This window comes from Rhodnius prolixus, unplaced genomic scaffold (genome assembly GCF_049639745.1).
Source record: "Rhodnius prolixus isolate KJV_2025 unplaced genomic scaffold, Rpr scaffold_11, whole genome shotgun sequence".
In the NCBI taxonomy this organism is placed as follows: domain Eukaryota; kingdom Metazoa; phylum Arthropoda; class Insecta; order Hemiptera; family Reduviidae; genus Rhodnius; species Rhodnius prolixus.
The window spans coordinates 17,948,581-17,970,083 of NW_027411625.1; the positions used below are offsets into that span (position 1 = coordinate 17,948,581).

At 38.0% G+C, this 21,503-nt stretch overlaps 1 protein-coding gene across 4 annotated transcripts in view; it reads left to right on the plus strand.

Moving 5' to 3' along the window:
- Window positions 1-21,503, plus strand: part of mesh (sushi domain containing 2 mesh) — a 74,481-nt gene that overhangs the window by 16,857 nt on the left and 36,121 nt on the right. For 2 of the 4 annotated variants that reach the window (XM_074137721.1, XM_074137724.1), the window contains exons 2-9: window positions 4,999-5,273; window positions 5,918-6,105; window positions 9,932-10,109; window positions 10,972-11,109; window positions 11,195-11,363; window positions 16,731-16,842; window positions 18,464-18,609; window positions 19,230-19,423. In XM_074137721.1, coding sequence (XP_073993822.1) covers window positions 4,999-5,273; window positions 5,918-6,105; window positions 9,932-10,109; window positions 10,972-11,109; window positions 11,195-11,363; window positions 16,731-16,842; window positions 18,464-18,609; window positions 19,230-19,423 — 1,400 coding nt within the window. Of the gene's footprint in view, window positions 1-1,428; window positions 3,395-4,998; window positions 5,274-5,917; window positions 6,106-9,931; window positions 10,110-10,971; window positions 11,110-11,194; window positions 11,364-16,730; window positions 16,843-18,463; window positions 18,610-19,229; window positions 19,424-21,503 lie in introns of those variants that run through there. The other 2 variants (XM_074137725.1, XM_074137722.1) reach the window with 2 other exon arrangements.

A 21,503-nucleotide genomic window follows, 5' to 3' on the forward strand; every position in this document is an offset into this window, starting at 1 on the left:
ATGAGTGGGGAGAGCCATTTACAACTATCAAGACGATCACTTATGGGTGCAGGTTATGAATTTGACCCCGGATAAAATCCGGATCGACAGAAATCAAAAGCTAGGAGCGATTGAGGGGGTGGAGAAGGTAGTAGGATTGGACAATGAAAATGATAATAGAGAACCCAGGGTAGGAATCTGCTCAGTGCGACAAGGGGATCAGGAATTCGCCGCCCTCAAAGGAAAGCTGGCACACCTACCCAAGGACCATCGGGAACAGGTGTACCGGACGGTGATCAGACATGCCAATGTGTTCGGGGAACCTGACCAAATCGGTTGTACGCTCCCTGTAAAACACCAGATCCTGACTGGAGACGCCCCCCCCCTATAGTAAAAAAACCTTACCGCGTTCCTCATCACCAAAAGGCAGTGATAGCCGAGCATTTGCAGGACCTGTTGACAAAGGGCATCATCCAGCCCTCTTCCAGTCCCTGGCAAGCCCCTGTAGTGTTGGTGCAAAAGAAGAGCCTGGACGGGCAAGTAAAATGGCGCTTTTGCACCGACTTCCGAGGCCTTAACGCGGTCACCAAGGGAGATGCGTATCCATTGCCGCTGATTAGTGAGACCCTAGAGAGACTGGGCCAAAGTCGTTATTTTTCAACTCTGGATCTCACGAGCGGCTATCACCAAATACAGGTGGCGCCAGCGGACATAGAAAAGACGGCCTTTACGACCGAAGGAGGACATTTCGAATACCGTCGGATGGCTTTCGGACTCGTAAACGCACCCGCCACCTTCCAGCGACTGATGGACCGGGTATTGGCAGAACTTAAGGGCGTAGGGTGCTTTGTGTACTTAGACGATGTTATCGTCTACAGTACCACTATCGAAGAGCATTGTGATCGGCTCGATAGGTTGCTAGCTTTATTGGGAAGAGCAAACCTAAAAGTGAACCTCGAGAAATGCCATTTCGCTGCCTCCGAAGTAAATTATCTGGGTCACGTGGTGACCGAAGAGGGGGTACAACCGGACCCGGGAAAATTAAGGGCAATTCGGGAGTATCCGACTCCTCACAATATCCGAGAAGTCCGCGGATTTCTCGGTTTAGCTGGGTATTATAAATATCTGCTAACTTTTGTAGTCCACTTCAGCAGATATGCAGAGGCTGTCCCCTTACAGGAACTAACGGCGGAAGCGACTGCTAGAGCATTCGTCGAACACATTATCCTTAAGCATGGCGCGCCACAACACCTACTTAAAGACCAGGGCCGTAATTTCACTTCAAGCTTATTCGTTGCCGCCTGTCAGCTCCTGCGGGGGGAGAAGCAGTTACAGTCCTCATAAATCGGTTAAAACCAGCCTTCGAGAGAGACACCTTGCCGAAACCACTTCCCGGTACTGAGACATCGGGCCCACGGAATGGTCGCTGTCTGACGAGGCGAAGGGCACCACACGCATGCTTTCTGGGGGGAACCTCCCTAATTGGGCTGCCGATGATAGTGAGGGGGAGGAAGATACAGTAATTCAGTTAGGGGATGAGCGCTATGGGGCGGAAATGACACTGGGAACCTCGCCTGACTCTATCGGGGAAGCTAGTACTGGAACTCCGGACAAGCAAGACATCCCCATGGGGAATGAAACTGATGATAGGGGGGCGGTTGTCCAAGCGCGCAATGAAAGTGATGAAGAGAGCGTGAGACCGGAAACAACGAGTCACCACTCCGGATCTCCGGGAGCGCTAGATAGTTCAATCGGGAAGGAGACAAGGCGTGAAGAACTGAATGCAAGTCGAAGTTGGCTTCCGTTACCTCAGCGGGAGGGCGGAATGCGGAGAAGTAAGTCGACGTTAAGGGGCAGCCAAGATAATGGCCGCGAAGAAGGGAAAAATTCCGATAGTTGGCCGGAGGGAGAATGGGAGATCGCTGTCGAGAACCAAGGGGAGCTCGGGGACTCACCAGGGAGTGCTGCTAGGGATTCGGGAGATTCGGTATCGTTTGAAGAACCAGAGGATCCTAAAGATAGAACGTGGGCTCCCGAATCGCCAGTTAGAGTGAAGGAAGGGAAGCACCCGATGGACCTACGGACCAGGGTACCAAAATCTGGGTCAACTTAAACTTCGGGGATCCTGATAAGGGGACGGGGGACAAAGCTGGAAACGGAAAGGCTAAGAGGGTTCATTAGAGATCTGGTAGATAACAGCGCGCATGCTGACATGGAATCGTAGGGAGCTAGGAAATTCATTAATACCGTTAAAGGGGCCCTGCCTCGGGATTTGGGGTTTGGTGGCCGGGACGAGCAGACATCTGCCATCATTTGGCTGACGCCCACGCTGCACCAACTACGGCAGCTCTCCTAGTCGATAACCATGATTTTGGAGCCTGATGCAACTAGTCTACCCCCAGCAAGGACAAGGAACACTATGGGTTTGTTCGCCAACTTGGTCCCTCAAATTGAGACAGCAACCATCATGTCGGAGTACGTTGCAAAGAGAGAAGACTCCTACCTAGGAAGTGGACAGGATACAGGCTTACGTATAGGAGCTTACGTTACAGCGCATGCCCATCGCATACTGAGACGCTGCAAATGACTCCTGGATAGTTAGTTTATACGGCCACAAAGATCATCTCATGGTGCCGTACATCTTCAGGGATAGAAGATAATTTCAGGGAGTAGGCAGGGAAGATGCACGTTAGAGACACCCCAATATCATCTGCTCTGAGAAGGCGAGGCTCCACCAACACCGTGCTGTGGAGACTGGTCAGGGGAGCTTGCACGGGTGGCCGTTTTCTGTTTCTATTGCTACTACCACTAAGAGGTTGCTCCGGTTGGAGGGTGTGGAAGGGGAGAGCCATCCGGCGCCCCGCTCTTACCATCCCGAAGGTCCAGAGCTTATCATCTCAGGAGCTGGATACATATATACATAAGAAGCAGAGGTCAACCGAGGGCCCAGCCAACCCCGGGCCCAGCAGCCGAAGTAGAGTGAAGTGTAGTGTAGGAAAGTAAGGATAAAGTGGCATACTCTGTGAGTATAGCCACTTTTTCAAAGGAAGGTGTGATGTAGGGGACGGAATTGTGGTTTTGGTGAATTGTAATTATATTTTCTTTTAGAATTAAATTGTTATACATAGAGAATGTAACACGAGGCCGATAAGGTAGTCTTAGAATACATAGTCAGGAAGTTGATAGGAGCATTGTGCGCGCTGCCGACGGAATTGTGGGGGCCTAGAGAGTGGTGTGTGTGTGTAGGGTGTGTCAATGTGAGTCTGTGTGAGTGATAGTATGAGAGAAAGGAAGGAAAGAAAAACAGAACAGTGAGTGTGACCGAACGGAGTGGCTGGTGCTGAGTGCGAAAAACCCTGACAATATCAGAGAAGATTTTGGCGAGGAATGGTCAAGCTGCATGTGCTGGCGGCGGGTAAGCCAAATTTGTCTTGAGATCTTTGGGGTCGCCACTCTCTGGCCCCGGTAGGCAGGGCGACGGGCGGTAAGGGGGAACTCCTGTCGTAGTGGTTGTTTTTATAATTCTTAGTCAAGGGTTTTTAATTCCTTTTTACATTTTTGTCACCTTTTTAGTTCATTTACCTATTTACAATTTACGTGTATTATTAGTTAAGTTACATATATACAATTTACGGTAATTAGTTAATTATTAGTCAAGGATTTTTATGTAAGATAATAAAGTTTTAAAGTTTCGACCAGGTGTTCTTTTTCTGATTGAAACCCCCTTAAAATCGAGGAGGCTAGTATCATTACATTTTTAATATGCGAGTGAATGTGATGATTATTCAGTATAAAGATAAATCACAAGAATAATTTGGAATAGAGTTAAAATGAAGTGCCTTTTTAATACTAACTATGATGATGAGATACATCTTTTATTATTCTAACAGAAAAATATTTATGGGTGATAAAAGGCCAGCCAGCATAAGGATATTTGACATCTAATATTTACATTCTAAAAATTATGATTATAGAAGTATTAATGAAATGTTGGGTACTTGCTGATTTGTGTACCTTTTGGCGTTTAATCAACCCTTATACTTAACTTTTAAAACTGTAAGTTTTTGTTAAGAAGATAACCAATTGATTTCATACAATCTGAAACGCTTTTATTTCAAGTACATTTATTTCTGAACTTTGGTTAATTTGAAACCCTTTATCTCTTATGTTAGCGTAATGGATATTATTCAAAACTATTTGAGCCAAAATATCAAATAATTTGAAACAGTTGTTCAAATAGTCCAAAATAAAAAAAAGAACATGTGGTTTGTGTTTTTAAGAACATTATTTGTGTATTCAGAATTGTGTTTAGTGTGGTATCTGGTTTTGGGTTTTTGATTCGGAGAGAGATAAAATGTGGTAAATGCCATCTTGATTGTTAATTTTTGTAAGCATTTGTTATTCACATATGTACAAATATTTATTGTTTGTAGAAACGAGTTATGCGAGAATAAACTCAGTTGCACATTATCTTGGTTTTGATCTGGATCCACAACACTGAGTATGTTTCTCGTTTATACTTTTTCGATTAATAAAAGAAGGATATTTTTCTGCCAAAACAGAATATTTCCGATCTAGCTGCGAAGAGTAAAATTCAGATGGAATTCCACGTTGTAGAAACTGCTCAAAATAAACGACGCCCTCATAGCACAACCAAAATCACTCGTACTTTTGAGGCACTATTGGCTAGCTGAGGTGTAAGTCGATGATACTTTTGGTAAATACGCCGGTTGCTTGTAGATAGTTGCTTACTTTTCCGGGTTTATATCTCCATTTACAAGGCTATATGAGGGTTCAGGATTAAGTCAGTTACAAGTAGCTCACAGTCATCAATTACTCGTGACACAATTTGGAAAGAAGTGTATCTTAACGCTGCAAACATTCTTTTACCTCAAGGAAGTAACCCCCTAATATTCTGAAGAAGATTCACCACTGGTTGAGAGCAACTATCATTTCGTATAAATTCCAAGTTTGAAGTAAATGTGTAGGCAGAGAAACTTGTCTAAGTTGTGAAATCAGATTTTGTTTTTCCATCAGTTTACTATCCACTCGGCCCAGTGAACCCTGATGACCGGCAACTGCCACCCGATGGGACAGACAATAGCCAACCCTATGTAATCACTGAGGATACTTTAAGGCAAATCCGTTCTGAGATGATGTACTGGTACTTCGACCAGGGGGGAGATAATAACCACGGTGATCTGCAGAGGGAGATCAACCCGTCATCCACACAGATTCACAAGAACTTCAACTTTCAGCTGCCATTCTTCGGTTTTAGATACAACTATACCAGGGTAAGTAAACATTCATTTTTTAATTGTATAATTTATCGAAAATGGCTCATAGTTAACTTTTAAAGCATTAGATTTTCTTTTACGAAGAGCCAAACCTCTGCATATCAGTCATACAAACTTTTTTCTTTGGCCAAAGTGAGGTGTTATTTCTTTGTCCTCCTGGCAAAAATCTATGCAAACATCCCTTGCCAGTCAGTAGCCCATACTGACATATTGACCCGCTTTGCAAAGCAGAGCTACTATCGTTCTATTGGGTGTGTGCTTTAGTAAAATAGCACAAGTATCCTACTTATGTAAGTATTAAGCCTTCCTAAGACTACAAGAGCCCATCGTCACTGATTAAGCAGATCCATCCGGAATACCCTGATATACACTGTCGCCTTTTCCAGACTGTCAGAGGCTTTTTGCCTGTATTTATCCGGTAGAATCGGTCTTCAAGGCAGTCCATGCTACCAAGCAAAGTAGTTGCAGGAGACTCATCCAAGGCCCTGATAGTTCAGTGCGAGGCTTCTTAATGAACTCCATTCCTCCACCAGTACTCTGCTGCTTTGCTCAACCACATAGTAACTATTAAGTAATCAAAGTATTAAAACATCATTATTCTTGAAAATAAGTATTAATTCCAAATTTATGCCCTAAAATAGGTGTCACTAAATGGTTATTTAGAATTTAGTGATCCACCAGAACAGATGACCTATCCAATGTCATTTCCAATGCAAGACTGGCCGCAGAAAAATGATCCAGCTTTTATTGGGATTTTCTACAGTAAATGCAGAATTGGTTCTATTAGATCGAACGAAAAAGATCAACGACAGCCAGGAGTTTATTTTAGGTAAGATAAAAGTTCTCTCTCTCTCTTGAATTTTAATTTTTAGTCTTTATTAAATTTTTCTACAAACTATTTTACAAGTCAGGTTGACTTGTAAGAGAATATAAAGACAAATCTGACATTATAAACTAAATAATAACCGTTGAAAATGTGGTTTCTAATAGGTTTGATAAATCTCCTTAACAAAAACTTACAGTTTAAAATGTTAAGTATAAGGGTTGATTAAACGCCAAAAGGTACACAAATCAGCAAGTACCCAACATTTCATTAATACTTCATTAATATTTAAGTAATTTTACTGCATTAAATTTCATTTATTTTTTTGAATTTATTAGAGGTCACAGACCCTTATGCTGGCCATTTTCGTCTACAAAATATTTGTTCAAATAGAACACTATTTCTTAGATTGACTGTAATATCTAATCAACAAACTATTAATCACAGGTTAAATAAAAAAACTTTATAAAAAAAAAATATGAGGTTAAAAAATTCAAAAACTTTTTTCAAAAATGCTTGCACCAACATTCATCAATGATTTTGTTTATTTTATTTATTTATTTTTATTTTTAAATAAAAATCTTCGGTTTAAGTTCGTAATTCGATTAAAGCAATTGTTACTTTATTTAGTAGTCAAGCGTTTTTAATAATAGGTAATAATTAATCTGGCTTTATCGCAAATAATATAGTTTTCTTCAATTCTCAATCTAGGTATTCTTACCGCAGTGTTATATATTTGGAATATAAGATATGCATATTTTTATGACAGCTAATTATACCAGTATTTTACCTACTATAAGTAAAATTAGAGGGACTACATTAAATTACAATTGAGAAATGAATAATTATCGTTGAATAATTTACTGGATATTACCTATGCGTTATTTGTACTCACAAATACTTCGGTAAGAAGAATTCTAGACTGAAATATTGTTTTAAATCCGTGATTCAAATTTAAACAGTAGCCGACTCTAACTTTGTCTTTTTCTATTTTAACATGCATGTATATGTGACTACTCAGAATAAAGGGCCTAATAAAGATAAATCAGAAGAATAATTTGGAATAAAGCTATAATAAAGTACCTATTTAATTACGAAGATATAATATACATTTTATCATAATTATAACAAAAAATAAAATATTATGAATGAACTAAGGGAAGGGATTAGCTATGCGGTTAGCGTATTGGATTCCCACGTGGAGGTTCCGGGTTCGAATCCAGCTGCTGACCCTTAGATTTTCTCTTCCTAAGAGCTTCTTACAGCTCACTGGCCGGTGATGGACAGTGTTGTCTGTAACGAGAGAACACTGTCCGGAGGCCGGCAGTGCACTGAAAAAAACTCCGGGCGCCAATAACCTCAGATGTTGACGCGATTTAAATCAATAAAAAAAAAAATTATGAATGAACTGGCCAGCATAAGGGTCTGTGACCTCTAATAAATTCAAAAAAATAAATGAAATTTAATGCAGTAAAATTACTTAAATATTAATGAAGTATTAATGAAATGTTGGGTACTTGCTGATTTGTGTACCTTTTGGCGTTTAATCAACCCTTATACTTAACATTTTAAACTGTAAGTTTTTGTTAAGGAGATTTTTGGACTTTTTGGATAGATTTTCCTTTTTGTCTGTTTTGCAAAGTTACATATCTGCTTTACAGATTTTATTAAAATTTGGAATAATAAATTCTACCATTATAACCTAAAAAGGTGTTAAGTCCGAACCGTAACTACCACTGGAGCGATCTTTTTAAAGAATGATTATAGTTGCGGTCCCCCAAACCATCCTCAATAACAATTTTTTAGAGAAAGCGTTTTGAATAAAATAGGAAGGTATTTGTACGTAAATAGCAAAATTAAAAAGCGATTTCAGTACTTCCTTTTAAGAGGAGTAAGAAAAATAAACTGCGATTACAGTACTTCTCCCTAAAAGGCAAATATTTTGAATCGAATTCATTGATTGAGGTTCACTCATTGATAATTTTAACGATTGCAGTACTTCCTCTTAGTAGGTGTAAGAGCATGGTGTAAGAGCTTCACTTCACAGCCACGTAGAGGAGCTTTAACCACTTCTTCGTGGTAAATTTTATCCAAATCGAACTAAGCGTAATAGAAATATTGGTAATAATAGTATTAGAAAAGGCCTTACTTGGGTGGGGCAAACTCCCCTCCTTATGAGTCATAGCGACGAGACTTTTAAAGTGCAAATCTGTACAAAATTTCGATTCGAATGACACTTCATTCATGAAAATCGGTTCACGTTTCGATAATTTGAAACGATTACCATACTTCCCCCTAATAAGGGTAAGAGCAGAACGTCGTTTAAATGTTACGTAGGAGTGCCCTAAACCTTTCATCCTGCCAAATTTTATTAAAATCGGGTTAACATTTTCAGAGTTATTAGTAATAATAATTTTGAGAAGGGGCCTCACATATATGGGGCTAACTCCTCCCCCATTTGATGTACAGCGTCGAGACCCCCAAAAGGCACATCTACATAAAATTCCGAAACGAATGACACCTCATTCATGAAAATCGGTTCACGCGTTTAGGCGCTACGTTGTTTACAAAAAAGGTAACAACAAGAAGAAGAAGAAGAACAACAACAACAACAAGAACAAGACCAATTTTTGAAAATGCCGTTTTTGCTCATTTTCAGTAACTTTTTTCCCGTAATATATTAAATCTGGGTTTTGACAAAAAAATTACAGTTATAAAGGAGGACTTGCCCTATAATTTAAAGAAAATTTGGGAATTTTATCTTTTATAGAAAAATAGAAAAAAATTGTCAAAGTTGGGTGTTTTTCAACGTTACGCTTTTTCGTGCAGTTTTTGATGATCAACCCTTATACAACTGTCCTACCGGACAGTTTTAATATGGAACGCTTTAACTGTAAGATTTTATTGTTTATAAACAAAGAACAATACTACTGCGTATTAAACAAAGAACGTGGTTTTGCTGTGCATTAATAAATTAACCTTAACCACAACGTAAGGCAGTGTTGCCAACTCAAATTAATTGATTCTAATAGGCCCGCAGTGCTGGATATATTTAATTTTATCCATCGTAGCACGCATTTATAGTGCATTTCGACTTTCATTCATCGTCAGAAGTCCGAATTAATCCGAAACCAGTCTGGAATACAATAAACAGGTGTGAAAGGCATCAGATAAAATCTAAGATAAAGAATTATGCTTTGTCATCAAGGCGATCGATATTAATATTACTTCACGAAAAGCATTCTTTGTTTGAAGTAAGCAAAATGCGTAATTCATTTTCATCACGTAAGGTGAAGAATGAACTGGGTTCTTGTGAAAAAGAGCTGAACCTGAGGAAGAATCAATGGCATATACGTTTTAAGAGAAGAGGACGATATTTTATCGAGTACCTATATCTGGAAGCAAAGTCACAAACCTCAGGTATAATTTGCCATGGAATTTGGCGAATAAAATTGTTTTAAGAAATGATTAAGAAACTGACTTCAGTCTGACTTCCAAACCAATCATAACAAATAAACCTTTGACATTCAAATTTTTCTAAAACGCCATTAACTTCCATGGGCCAAAAAATAAATCTAGAACTCTTTTTAGAGTTTTAGATTGTAATTTCAGAAATTTGTCTGACCTCATGCTTTCAAATTATTTTTCTTATTTAAAATTTCGTTTTAATTCCAAATTACTTGTCACAATCATTGCTGCAATTGGTGTCTGCCTTCAGCATCAAAAGTATTTTCTAAGTTGCCATAATTTCGTTAAATAGCATTCTTTTTTCAGAACAAGTTTCTTCCATGGGTGGCTTAAGATAATATTCTGTCTTTTTTGCTGTATCCAGGAGAGAACGAGATCTTTACAAGAGACAAGACGAGTTCGCCGTGAAGATGCGGGAGAGACTTATGTGGGACATTAGAGAGGGTGTGGTCGGAGCGGACACTTTTATACCCAAGCACGCAGTCATCGTCACCTGGAAGAATATATCATTTGCTGGAGGTATTGACGCTTCACTCACAAAGGTAACGCTGCAATTTTTGATGATTTTGTGTTCTTCTTTGCTATCCTTACAGCCTATTTAGGGCTTCTGCAGCCTTCACTACTTTTTATTTTCCGCTCCGCCCAACCCTTCTGAGCCACCCATCTGCAGCTCCTTAATTCCTTGAGGTCACTTGCCTTTTAACGTTCTGCAATTGCCCGCAAGTCTATTCCCCCTCCGATGGCCTCTGGGAAAATCATTTCCTACTTCACCATCTTTAAATGATGTAACTATCTCAAACGTCCACGCTTAACAATAAAACTATGCCTACTCTTTATTGGAACTCATTCTCCATTCGTCATTCTGCCTCACGATACTATATATTTCTCAGATTTTTTTCCTTTCCCACACTGTAAGAAGCCGCTCATTTTCCTCTGTCAGTGTCGAGGTTCCGCTACTATATGTGACGATAGTACAATGCATAGTTTGGACGTTTGGCGGCAGTTCTTTTGGTTCCGTTTGGCCTTATCTACAACTTATAGAAATTATTTCTCTAAAGGTATATCTTTAGATAAATTAGAATATAAGTTCTTTTCTAGATTTTTTTAAAATCTAAAGACCTCCATGCTCCACACTGCAAACCATTCTCTACTTACCCTTAGTTAGCTATTTAGAGGCACCCCAACTTTTTTTTGTTCTTTTAAGTATCTCATCTCGGATTGCAAAGACTATCTGGCGTCCTTCTGATTTTCATACATAACGCAATAGAGATTATAAGATAAATATACTCATTGTTAGTATGAAGCACGTTTGAAGGATAATAATAACAAACTTACATACTTTGGTTACACACTAATATTGCAGCATTTAGAGAATGAAATACTGATAGAGCTGCATTATTTCAGACAAACACGTTCCAGCTTGTTCTAGCGACTGATGAGGTTTTCACTTACGCTATATTTAACTACCTGGATATACAGTGGACATCACACACGGAAGCTGGTGGTGACACGACAGGGGGTGAAGGTGGAACTCCTGCATTTGTAAGTCAAATCAACCGTAACTATTTTCGAAAATGGGATACTTAGTTTCCCTTTAGCTAATTTTTAAAAATTATTTTGTTTAAAGGTTGGGTTTAATGCTGGAAACGGAACCAGAAGCTACGAGTACAAACCTTATTCCCAGATGTCGACCATCAGAGATCTCACCGGCAGGGGTTGGGCTAACGGATTCCCAGGCAGACACATCTTCCGTATTGATGAAAACATCATTCCAGGCACCTGCAACAAAGACATAGGTTTGAGAGATTTTCATTTAGCCTACGGGAAGAGCACTATCATTTTTCTCTTGATGCTCAGCTATTCAGAAAAATCTAATAGGTTTAATGTTTACATTAGCTAGCTTTGAAGCGAGTTTTAGACCAGGATGTATTTCACTCAAAGAAGGAATAGTTTTTTTTATCTGTTAAGCGAACTCGCTCCACTCCTAATAAATTAATAAAAATATTTTAATACAATTTATTAATACCTCCTTATATTTGAAGATAATAAGAATAGAAGTGATAGGTGGTACTGAAAAGACACTTTACAAAAAGCCTTAAACACTAAACTAAAAAGTCTGATGTAATGACTTTCACGGCTTTTTCTTACACCAAGTTTCTCAAAGTAACGTCAAATTGTTGACTGATAGGAGCATTTTATCTTATTGCTCTAAATTCCAAAAATAAATATTCTAAGAATAATAATAAATAAACTAAGAATTTGTTTTGCCCATCTTTAAAACATAAAACATGCTGAGTCGTTTTACAGTAAAATGGAACATCAGAGGGCAGAATAACATCTCCCTCTCCTAAGGGACCTTTTACTCGATTCGTTCTTGAAAAATTGTCTCAAACAATAGTTGTTGACCAGGCGTTTTCAACCGTGTATACGTCAGGGAGCTATTTGCATGCACCAACATCGAAGTCTTAAAATAATGAAAAAACAAATTCAAATTAAAGAAAATTAAAAATTACTTTAATTTTCAAATTATTGCTCCGAAAAACTCGCTAAATTGCAAAAACTGATCACTTTTTATGCTATCATGATTATGATATTTTTCTTTCAAATCCAATTAAGCCCGCCACTATTTTTTGCAATCTCAAATACGCTCGTGATACAAAAAAGTTGAGAACTTCTGTGTAGACAAATATTAGTGCAATAATGATAAAAAGTTAAATAAAAATAAAATCATTGGATCTCAACAATTTGAAGTGAACACATACAACTTTCTCATACTACTATTCTCAAAGTAAAAAGTAGGTAATGTGAAGTAATGCTTGACAATAGGCGGGCTTTACATCTAATTAACGATCAGGTGTCGTGGATGGAGGTGACTAGTAAACATACTTTACTATAAATTCTTTTTATTTACCATTAACTAAAATCCAAGGCCTAGATCGGGAATCGATCCCAGTACCAACAGTACATCTTATTTTAGGGTCTCTAACCACTCGACTACCAAACTTGTAAAAGTTGTAACTCACAAATTTCCTTTAACTCCGAATGTTGTCATTTTTAATTCTTATTACTTTTGAAGGAATCCATCCATCCAGCTTTTTCAGAGAAGAAAACCCTTAATCAAATTTATGCGAAAAATGTGTCGAGTAAAGTAGTAATTTATTTGTTTGTTCACTATAACTTCATTTTTTGTTTGCCCGCCAGAATGGATCTGACAGTAACTTAACATCAAATATTTACAGATACTATTCCTCAACCGGAAGTATAATTTTACTAATATTTTTTCCCACTTTTTTAATATAAAATTTAAAAAAATGTCTTTTAACCTTACATATTAATTGCAACAAGGAAAATTCAATTGAGGAGTGGGGTGGTGACGCTTCGTCTTAACATAATCCTTGCGTTATGTTAAGAACTACAATTGCTTTTCAATCATCTTATTTTTAAAAAATACTTCTTTTAGGCGATTTTGAGAGAATGGCGGGTGTTGGCTTCTCTCTTAAGTGTGAAGTGTGGTTTTACCAACTTTATGATGTTTGTAAGAAAAATAAGTTTCAAAAATTCGCAATTTATAAAATGTACTCGTTAAAACGTTGAAAAATCGAGTTAGTTTTGACAAAGATTTGTTTTCACGTTATCTTTTTATTTTGGACTATTTGAACAACTGTTTCAAATTATTTGATATTTTTGCTCAAATAGTTTTGAATAATATCCATTACGCTAACATAAGAGATAAAGGGTTTCAAATTAACCAAAGTTCAGAAATAAATGTACTTGAAATAAAAGCGTTTCAGATTGTATGAAATCAATTGGTTATCTTCTTAACAAAAACTTACAGTTTTAAAAGTTAAGTATAAGGGTTGATTAAACGCCAAAAGGTACACAAATCAGCAAGTACCCAACATTTCATTAATACTTCTATAATCATAATTTTTAGAATGTAAATATTAGATGTCAAATATCCTTATGCTGGCTGGCCTTTTATCACTCATAAATATTTTTCTGTTAGAATAATAAAAGATGTATCTCATCATCATAGTTAGTATTAAAAAGGCACTTCATTTTAACTCTATTCCAAATTATTCTTGTGATTTATCTTTATACTGAATAATCATCACATTCACTCGCATATTAAAAAGAAGAAGGGAAAGTTAGAGTTGGTCTTTTACTGTTGTAATTTGAATTACGGAGTTAAAACAAAATTTAGTCTTGAATTCGTCATACGTGAGCAAAAATTACATAGTTTTAATACCTAGTAAATAATACTTGTAATTATAATTCATTCATTTTCAAACTTTAATTTCATGTAGCCCTTTAATTGAGTACTTGTTGTAAAGAAGTTTTATAACCAACTAAAAATGTGCATATCTACTTTATATTACATTATACTATAACATTTTGGGGAGAACACCTAGATTGTATGTAATTTAATTGAAGAAAACTATTAACATTAACATTTAATATTAATAAAACATTAATTATTAATTACCTATTATTATGACTGCTTAACTACTGCATAAAGTATAGTACCAATCAGTTAAATTGAACAATAAACTTAAACCGACGATTTTTACTTCCTTCTGCTGCGCTTATCTTCCACTTAAATAAGATATCAAAAACAAAAACACAATAAAATCGGTATGTATTTTGGTACATGCATTTTTAATTTTAACGTCAAAACAATTATATTTATCATTATCCTTTTTTGTTTAAAGCAGTGCATGAATAGTTTAATACTTTCTATACAATCTAAATTAAATGGGTGCTACTCATTACTGAACAAATATTTTATGCATGAAAATGGCCAGCATAAGGGTCTGTGACATCTAATACATTCTAAAAATTATGATTCCAGAATTATGTATAAAATGTTGGGTACTTGCTGATTTGTGTTCTTTTTGGCGTTTAATTAACCCTTATACTTAACTTTTAAAAGTGTAAGTTTTTGTTAATGAGATTTTTGTACCTTTTAGATAGATTTTTCTTTTTGTTCCTTGGTTGGAACAAATTTATACATCCAATGATTTTTTAAATATATAGGTATCGGGAATAATTAGTTAGAAGATCTAGGGTGAGAAAAGAAACTGACACAAGTTATGGGGGAATGGCAACAAGTTGCTCGGAAGAAGACTGAGAGAGGAGAAATGTTGTGGAATCAAGTGATGAATAATTACAACCCATTAAGAGGGATAATGGAAAGAAAATTGCAATTACCAGTACCTTCCAATAAAAGGAAAAAAAATAAATTTTGATAACACTACTACCTTATAAGGGATGTAAGAGAAAACATGCTGTGATCACAATAACTTCTAAAGAGAGGAAAGAAAAATTATTTGCAATCACAATTCTTCTCCGCAAACGGACAAAGAGAATTTAAGCTGCGAATACTGCATGATTTTAAATACATCTCTTTAGTAAGTGTAAGAGCAGGATGACACTTAAATGTCATGCATTCTAAATTCTTCTTGACTAATTTGATCAAAGACGGACGAAAATTTACATAATTATTATTATTATTATTTTTTTTTTTTTTTTTTTTTGGCGCATCAACAGCTGAGGTCATTAGCGCCCGGAGCTTTTTCCAGTGCACTGCCGGCCTCCGGACAGTGTTCTCTCGTTACAGACAACACTGTCCATCACCGGACAGTGAGCTGTAAGAAGCTCCTAGGAAGAGAAAATCTAAGGGTCAGCTGCTGGATTCGAACCCGGGACCTCCGCGTGGGAGTCCAGTATGCTAACCTCATAGCTAATCCCTTCTCTTCATAATTATTATTATTAACCGTTTAAAAGGGGGCTTTATTAACGCGGGGCAAACTTATCTCTTAAGTATATACCATCGAGACCGTAAAAAAACCGTATCTACCGTATCTAAAATTTCAAATTGAAAGACAATTTATTCATTAATACCAGTTCGTACGTCGATAATTTGAACGATTGCAGAACTTCCTCTTAGTAGGTGTAAGAGCATGATGGCACATTAGAGTCACGTAGAGAAGCTTTTATCGGTTCTTCGTGCTAAATTTTAGCAAAATCGGATTAAGAGAAGGCCTTTCTGGCGTGGGCAAGCTCCCCTCCTTAAGAAGCACAATCAAAATGCAAATCTGTACAAAATTTTGAACCAAATAACACCTCATTAAAACTGTCCGGTAGGACAGTTGTATAAGGGTTGATCGTCAAAAACTGCACGAAAAAGCGTAACGTTGAAAATACCCAACTTTGTCAATTTTTTTCTCTTTTTCTGTAAAAGATAAAATTCCCAAATTTTCATTAAAATATAGGGCAAACCCTCCTTTATAACTGTAATTTTTTGCAACCACCCAGAACTAATAGATTTCGAGAAACAAGTTGCCGAAAATGAGCAAAAACGGCATTTTCAAAAATTGTTGTTGTTGTTGTTGTTACCTTTTTTGTAAACTGCGTAGCGCCTAAACGCACGAACCGATTTTCATGAATGAGTTGTCATTCGATTCGGAATTTTATGTAGATGTGCATTTTGGGGGTCTCGACGCTGTACATCGAATGGGAGAGGGGTTAGCCCCTTTTATGTAAGGCCCCCTCTAAATAACACCTCATTGAATAACATAGGTCCACGAAACGATAATTTTATATGATTGCAAAATTTCCCCTTAATAAGTGTAAGAGCAGAACGTCGCATTAATGGTACGTAAAGGAGCCCTATCCCTTTCATCCTGCCAATTTTTTTCAAAATTGGGCTAAGATTTACAGAGTTATCAGTAATAATAATTTTGGAGGGGGCCACACATACATGGGGCTAATTCCTCTGCCATTCAATGTGCAGCGTCACATCTATGTAAAATTCCGAATCGAATGACACCTCATTCATGAAAATCGGTTCACGCGTTTAGGCGCTACGTTGTTTACAAAAAAGGTAACAACAAGAAGAAGAAGAACAAGATTAAGAACATTTTCTGAAAATGCCTTTTTCGTACATTTTTTGATGATCAACCATTATACAACTGTCCTACCAGACAGTTTTAATTACATTGGCTAAACAATTAAAATAGTTTTGTACTCAATCGTAGGCACTGCTATTAAAAATTTAGACGAGTAGTTTCGAATAACGAGCAATAGTTAAATGCCTTCACTTTTTTGGACATAGCCTAATTCTTAACTGCACTATACTAATGTTTTCGCAATATTTTCAGCGGGATCCACCTTAAAACTATCGTTTGCACCGGAAAGCGGCAACATGCTGGGAGGCCAAGTAGTCAACATAACCGGACCTTGCTTTACACCAGATATGAGAATTCTGTGCAGGTAATTTTATAACGTTTAACAAAATGTCCGTTTTTAAAAGCAAGAAGCCCAATCACCCAATTTGTTAACAAATACCATATTTTATTAAGTTGTGCTCCCCTAAGAGTTGTCAGTTTTACTGAGGAGTTTTTTATGAATGTGAATTATGATATTGTAACGAAGTTGACCTGGGCGAAAAGAAAGGCCTAGATTGTTCTAGGGGTTGAGCGACCAAAGTCGGTAACAGGCCACCATGTGTAAACAAAAAGGGCCGGTCTCTACCTGAGCTGGAAAAGAAAGCCTAGATTGTTCTAGGGGTTAGGCGACCAAAGTCGGTAACAGGCCGGTGTAAACAAAAGGCCGGTCTCTACCTGAGCCAGAGGAGAAAATGCTAGATTGTTGTAGGAGTTGAGTGACCGTAGCCTGTAACGGACCACCGCTGTGTAAAAGCCAGCTAAGAGAAAGGCTCCAGTTGGGGTGGTGGCAGTATGTGTTTTCCCAGCCAGTGATTGACAGGTAGGAGTGAGACAGACAATTGGAGGAGGCGGCCCCAGTTGGGGTGGTGGCAGTATGTGTTTTCCAGCCAATGAACGGCAGGTGGGAGCAAGACAGACGGAGTGGGAGTGTTACAGAAGGTTGGAGGAGGGCGGCCCCCGTTTGGGTGGTGGCAGCATGTGTTTTCCTCAGCCAGTGACCGGCCGTTGGGCGTGATACAGACGGAGTGGGGCAGTCGCAGTTAAAGGGAGGCAGACACAGCTGGAGAAGTCAGTTTTTAGACAAGTTTTTGAATGAGTTTTTGAGTTAGTCTTTGAGAGACAGTTTTGGGAGACACTTTGGAAGTGACAGTTTTGAGAGAGTCAGTGTTGCGGAGTGCTTCAAAGTTAGCCAGTTAGGCGGTTCGGCAGTTAGTGAGTAGAGCTTTGTTTGTGTAGCAGACACTAGTGCAATTCGGTGCAGTGCGGACCAGTGGTCAGTCGTGGAACAGTTTTGTGGCGTTACGTAGTGAGTAAGTAACAGTAAACTGTTGACTGTTGTAAATGGTAACTGTAATGAATAGCGTTAGTTGTTAGTAAATGTTAATGTGTTAATAAATCAGGTTATTACTTACAAATTTAGCGAGTTTTATTATTTAATCAAACCCACATATTAAATTAACCAGTGGCAGGCATTAGTTGTAGCTGTGAAGTTTTTAGTAAAAGGACAAAAACTTTACAATATATTAGTGATGTGATGTCAACACATAAAAAGTTTGATAGTCACCACCGTGAGTAAATAAAAAGAACTTAATTTTTTTTTTTTTTACTCATCTTATAAGCCAGACTTGGCTCCATTCAATACTATTTGTTTCGGTCCGTGGCGCACTTTTTATTCCTGTAGAAGGCTATATAATAACTTCGCCGAAGTTAAATTGAAGTGCAGGAAATGCTCAGGACTGCGAACCCAAGAAAGTTCAAGAGAGCGCTCCTACAGTTCTGCTGGAATGCGGACAATCATACAGTAGTAGAAGTGATACATACAGTGGTGAAGTTTATGACAGATTTTGTTAGTAGATAAGTGAGGTTTATTCAGGCTTACACGTTACTCGTTTCCTTCACCATCATAATATCCAATAGTAGAGTTTATTACACTTGTTCTTTCACAGATTCGACGTTGAAACAGTGGTTGGTACAGTGGTGGACACGAACCGAGCGATCTGCGTACAGCCGTTTGTAATGGCCGACGGCTATGTCATCTTCGATATTGCCATCAACAACGGCAAGTACAATTGGAAAGGAGAGTATTTCATAGGTAAGCAAATTGTTCCAACTTTGATTTAGTTTAAAATCATTGCAGAATCCGCGGTTTGATCTGAGAATTTATGGTCCTCTATCTCGTCTAAATCGAAATCTGCCATATATCAGTTATGACCAGACCGCCTTCTTCTGTTCTTCTTTTTCTTCTGCCAAAATTGTTCTTATCCCAGATTTCCCTTGTAGATAAGTGAAGTTTATTCAGGCTGGCTCGCTTCTTGTTTCCTTCACTATCATAATAGACAAGACATTCCGTTTCACATTGGAATCATTGAAAACCCTCTGATACGAAACTGTCCATTTTCTGAAACAATAAACAAGCTCGCTATTTCCATAACCCTATTTACTCTGGGATTGTGAGTATATATTGTGAGTATCCAAGAGAATTGAATACCTGGGTAGAAATGGCCGCCCAGGACTCTATTGAGAAAATTGCCTTGGTCTTGCATGAGAAATATGATTCCAGTTCTATAATTAGTTTAATTAATTAGCATAGTTGCCTACTCAATCTCCGCGCCTCAAAATTAGTACTGAGCTTTCCGAGTGTTTTCTTAGAATTAGGGTTATTTAATATTTAAGGTTTGTTTGCCTTCACCTCACAATCACTTCTGTTCGCAGAAAGTCCAGCTACAGCTACAGAGAGAATCTCCTTTACCAATGACGCAGTACACGAGCCGCATCCTGCTGAAATCAAGATCACGTGGAATAAGTACAATCTAACGACAAACCTTGCCGCTCCAGTGCAAATCTCGCTGTGGGGTTACAGAGAAACCACCATATCCCCACAGTTGCTTTATATCGATCTAATTGAGGTGCTAGCAATGTTTCTACTTGGCCAAGTCTATTTAATTAATTTAATCCATTATTATTATTATTATTTTTGAAGATATAATTTATAAATACTCGTGATGCAATACCTTGGTTATCCTACTGTCAGTCGAGTCCGTTTTATAAATTCAGTATTGTTTCAGAAATCAAATTTTATTCGCAGCAATATGAAAGAAAAGCCAACCGGGGATCTGACTAATACTGGCTTCTTGCTTTTAATAATAAAGTCTTTAGATTAAGATCATCGCTTTTAATAGTACTTATCAGCAAGGGCCCGACAGGCAGAACAATTGCAATGTCCCCAGATAGCCAGGCCGCCCAAAAGAATGTGAAGGCTTACTGCGTTAGATCAAAGGTTATCAACAAATGCTGCAATAAACAGGAGTTTATTGGTGAACCTAAACAGCGTATTCTAAACTAGTGTCAGGACGCAAAGATATAAAAAGTAACGAGGAGGCCGATAGGCAGCTAGTTGCAGATTTTGCAGTCACCTTCAGATCTAAACCTCTTCCGCTCCGTTTAGTACAAAAAATTTGTTCCACCTGGATTACTGCCTTCCAGATCGCTACAGTTTCTGCGGTAAATATTGAAGCATTATTGGGAAGCTTATATTGGCGAAAACTTCCCGTTCGCGGGTCAAAAACGGTACAACCTACTCCCTGCTGCCCTGATTTAAATAGTAAGTCCATAAATAGTAAATAAGGGTTGATTATGATTTCTCTCATACAAGCTATAAGAGCTAGGTATGTTAAATCGCTCCGTTCTTCTTTCACCTAGACCTAGAGGAATCAAGGAATGCGTGCAACACCTCTAGGCCAAAGTATAATTTTTCCGTAACTCTAAACATTTCACACTTTAGTGGCTTTTTCTTTTTTAACCAAAACCTGTGTGAGAGCACCATTTCTGAGAGCTGTGAGATTCTCATAGTCTTTTACTTAAAAACTTTCCCAATAATAATTCTCGACGTATGTGTAGAGGCATAATTTTAGCTCCCACTAGGAAAACATTTGTGGGAGTTGATTTCATAGCTCCCAGAGAAATTCATATTGCTTTGCACTGGACTTTGTCAAGATAGTTAAGACTAGCAGGCATCTCCGTAAATACCACAAACATAGTCTACTTTTGATAAAATTAGGTTTTGATAAGCAGGAGGGTTATTTTGGGGTCGGTACCATATGTGACATGTGACCGGACATTGTTCTCTCGATACGAACAACACTGACCATCACGGACAGTGAGCTGTAAGAAGCTCCTAGGCTTAATCTTATGGTCAGCAGCTGGATTTGAACCTGGGACCTCCGCGTGGGAATCCGCTGCTATCGACTCTTGCGAAGTCGCCTCCAAAAATAAGAAGACCCGAAACTTGATTTAATACGTTACTGCATTCCTCCACTGAGGATTTATGCCCAGGTCGGCAGTAAGTACTAAGAACCGTAATACTTACTCTCCTAAATAGGATTTTAACCCCACAGATCTGTACTCAGTCCCTTATTGCATTATTCAGCACTATTGGTTCAAAAAACAATTTTTTACTGGTGAATATGACACTTCCTCAATACCCATCCTCACGATCGTCTCTGACTGCGTGGTATCTTGGCAACTCTAATTTTTAGGTTAGATTTTAACTACGTTTCACTTTAGATGGCAATATCTACACATACATACCTCTCGCGCAGCAGGACATCAAGACTGTCCCGATTAGCTAAGGGGCTGATCTTATATTTATTTGTAAAATATTCATTAGGAATGGAAATATTTTTGAGTGGATATCTTATGTATACAGTCCAAAAGCACTTTTGGATTATCTATCCTTCAGATGTTCAAGTTTGTATTTTTTTGTTTTATAATTATCATCTCTCTCTGAATTAGACCGCAGACTACTCCTCCGTTCTTTAGTGAGCATTCTCGCGTTATTGCTGAATGCGCTCCTTATGACGGAGTAGCACTCTCAGTTTTTTTCCCTTAGAGAATTGGGATGCTAGTAGTGCTAGGAATTTGGTAGTCTTAAGAAAATTCCCTTGCTCAATGAGTCAATCACTTCAATGATTGCATCCACCACTGGGT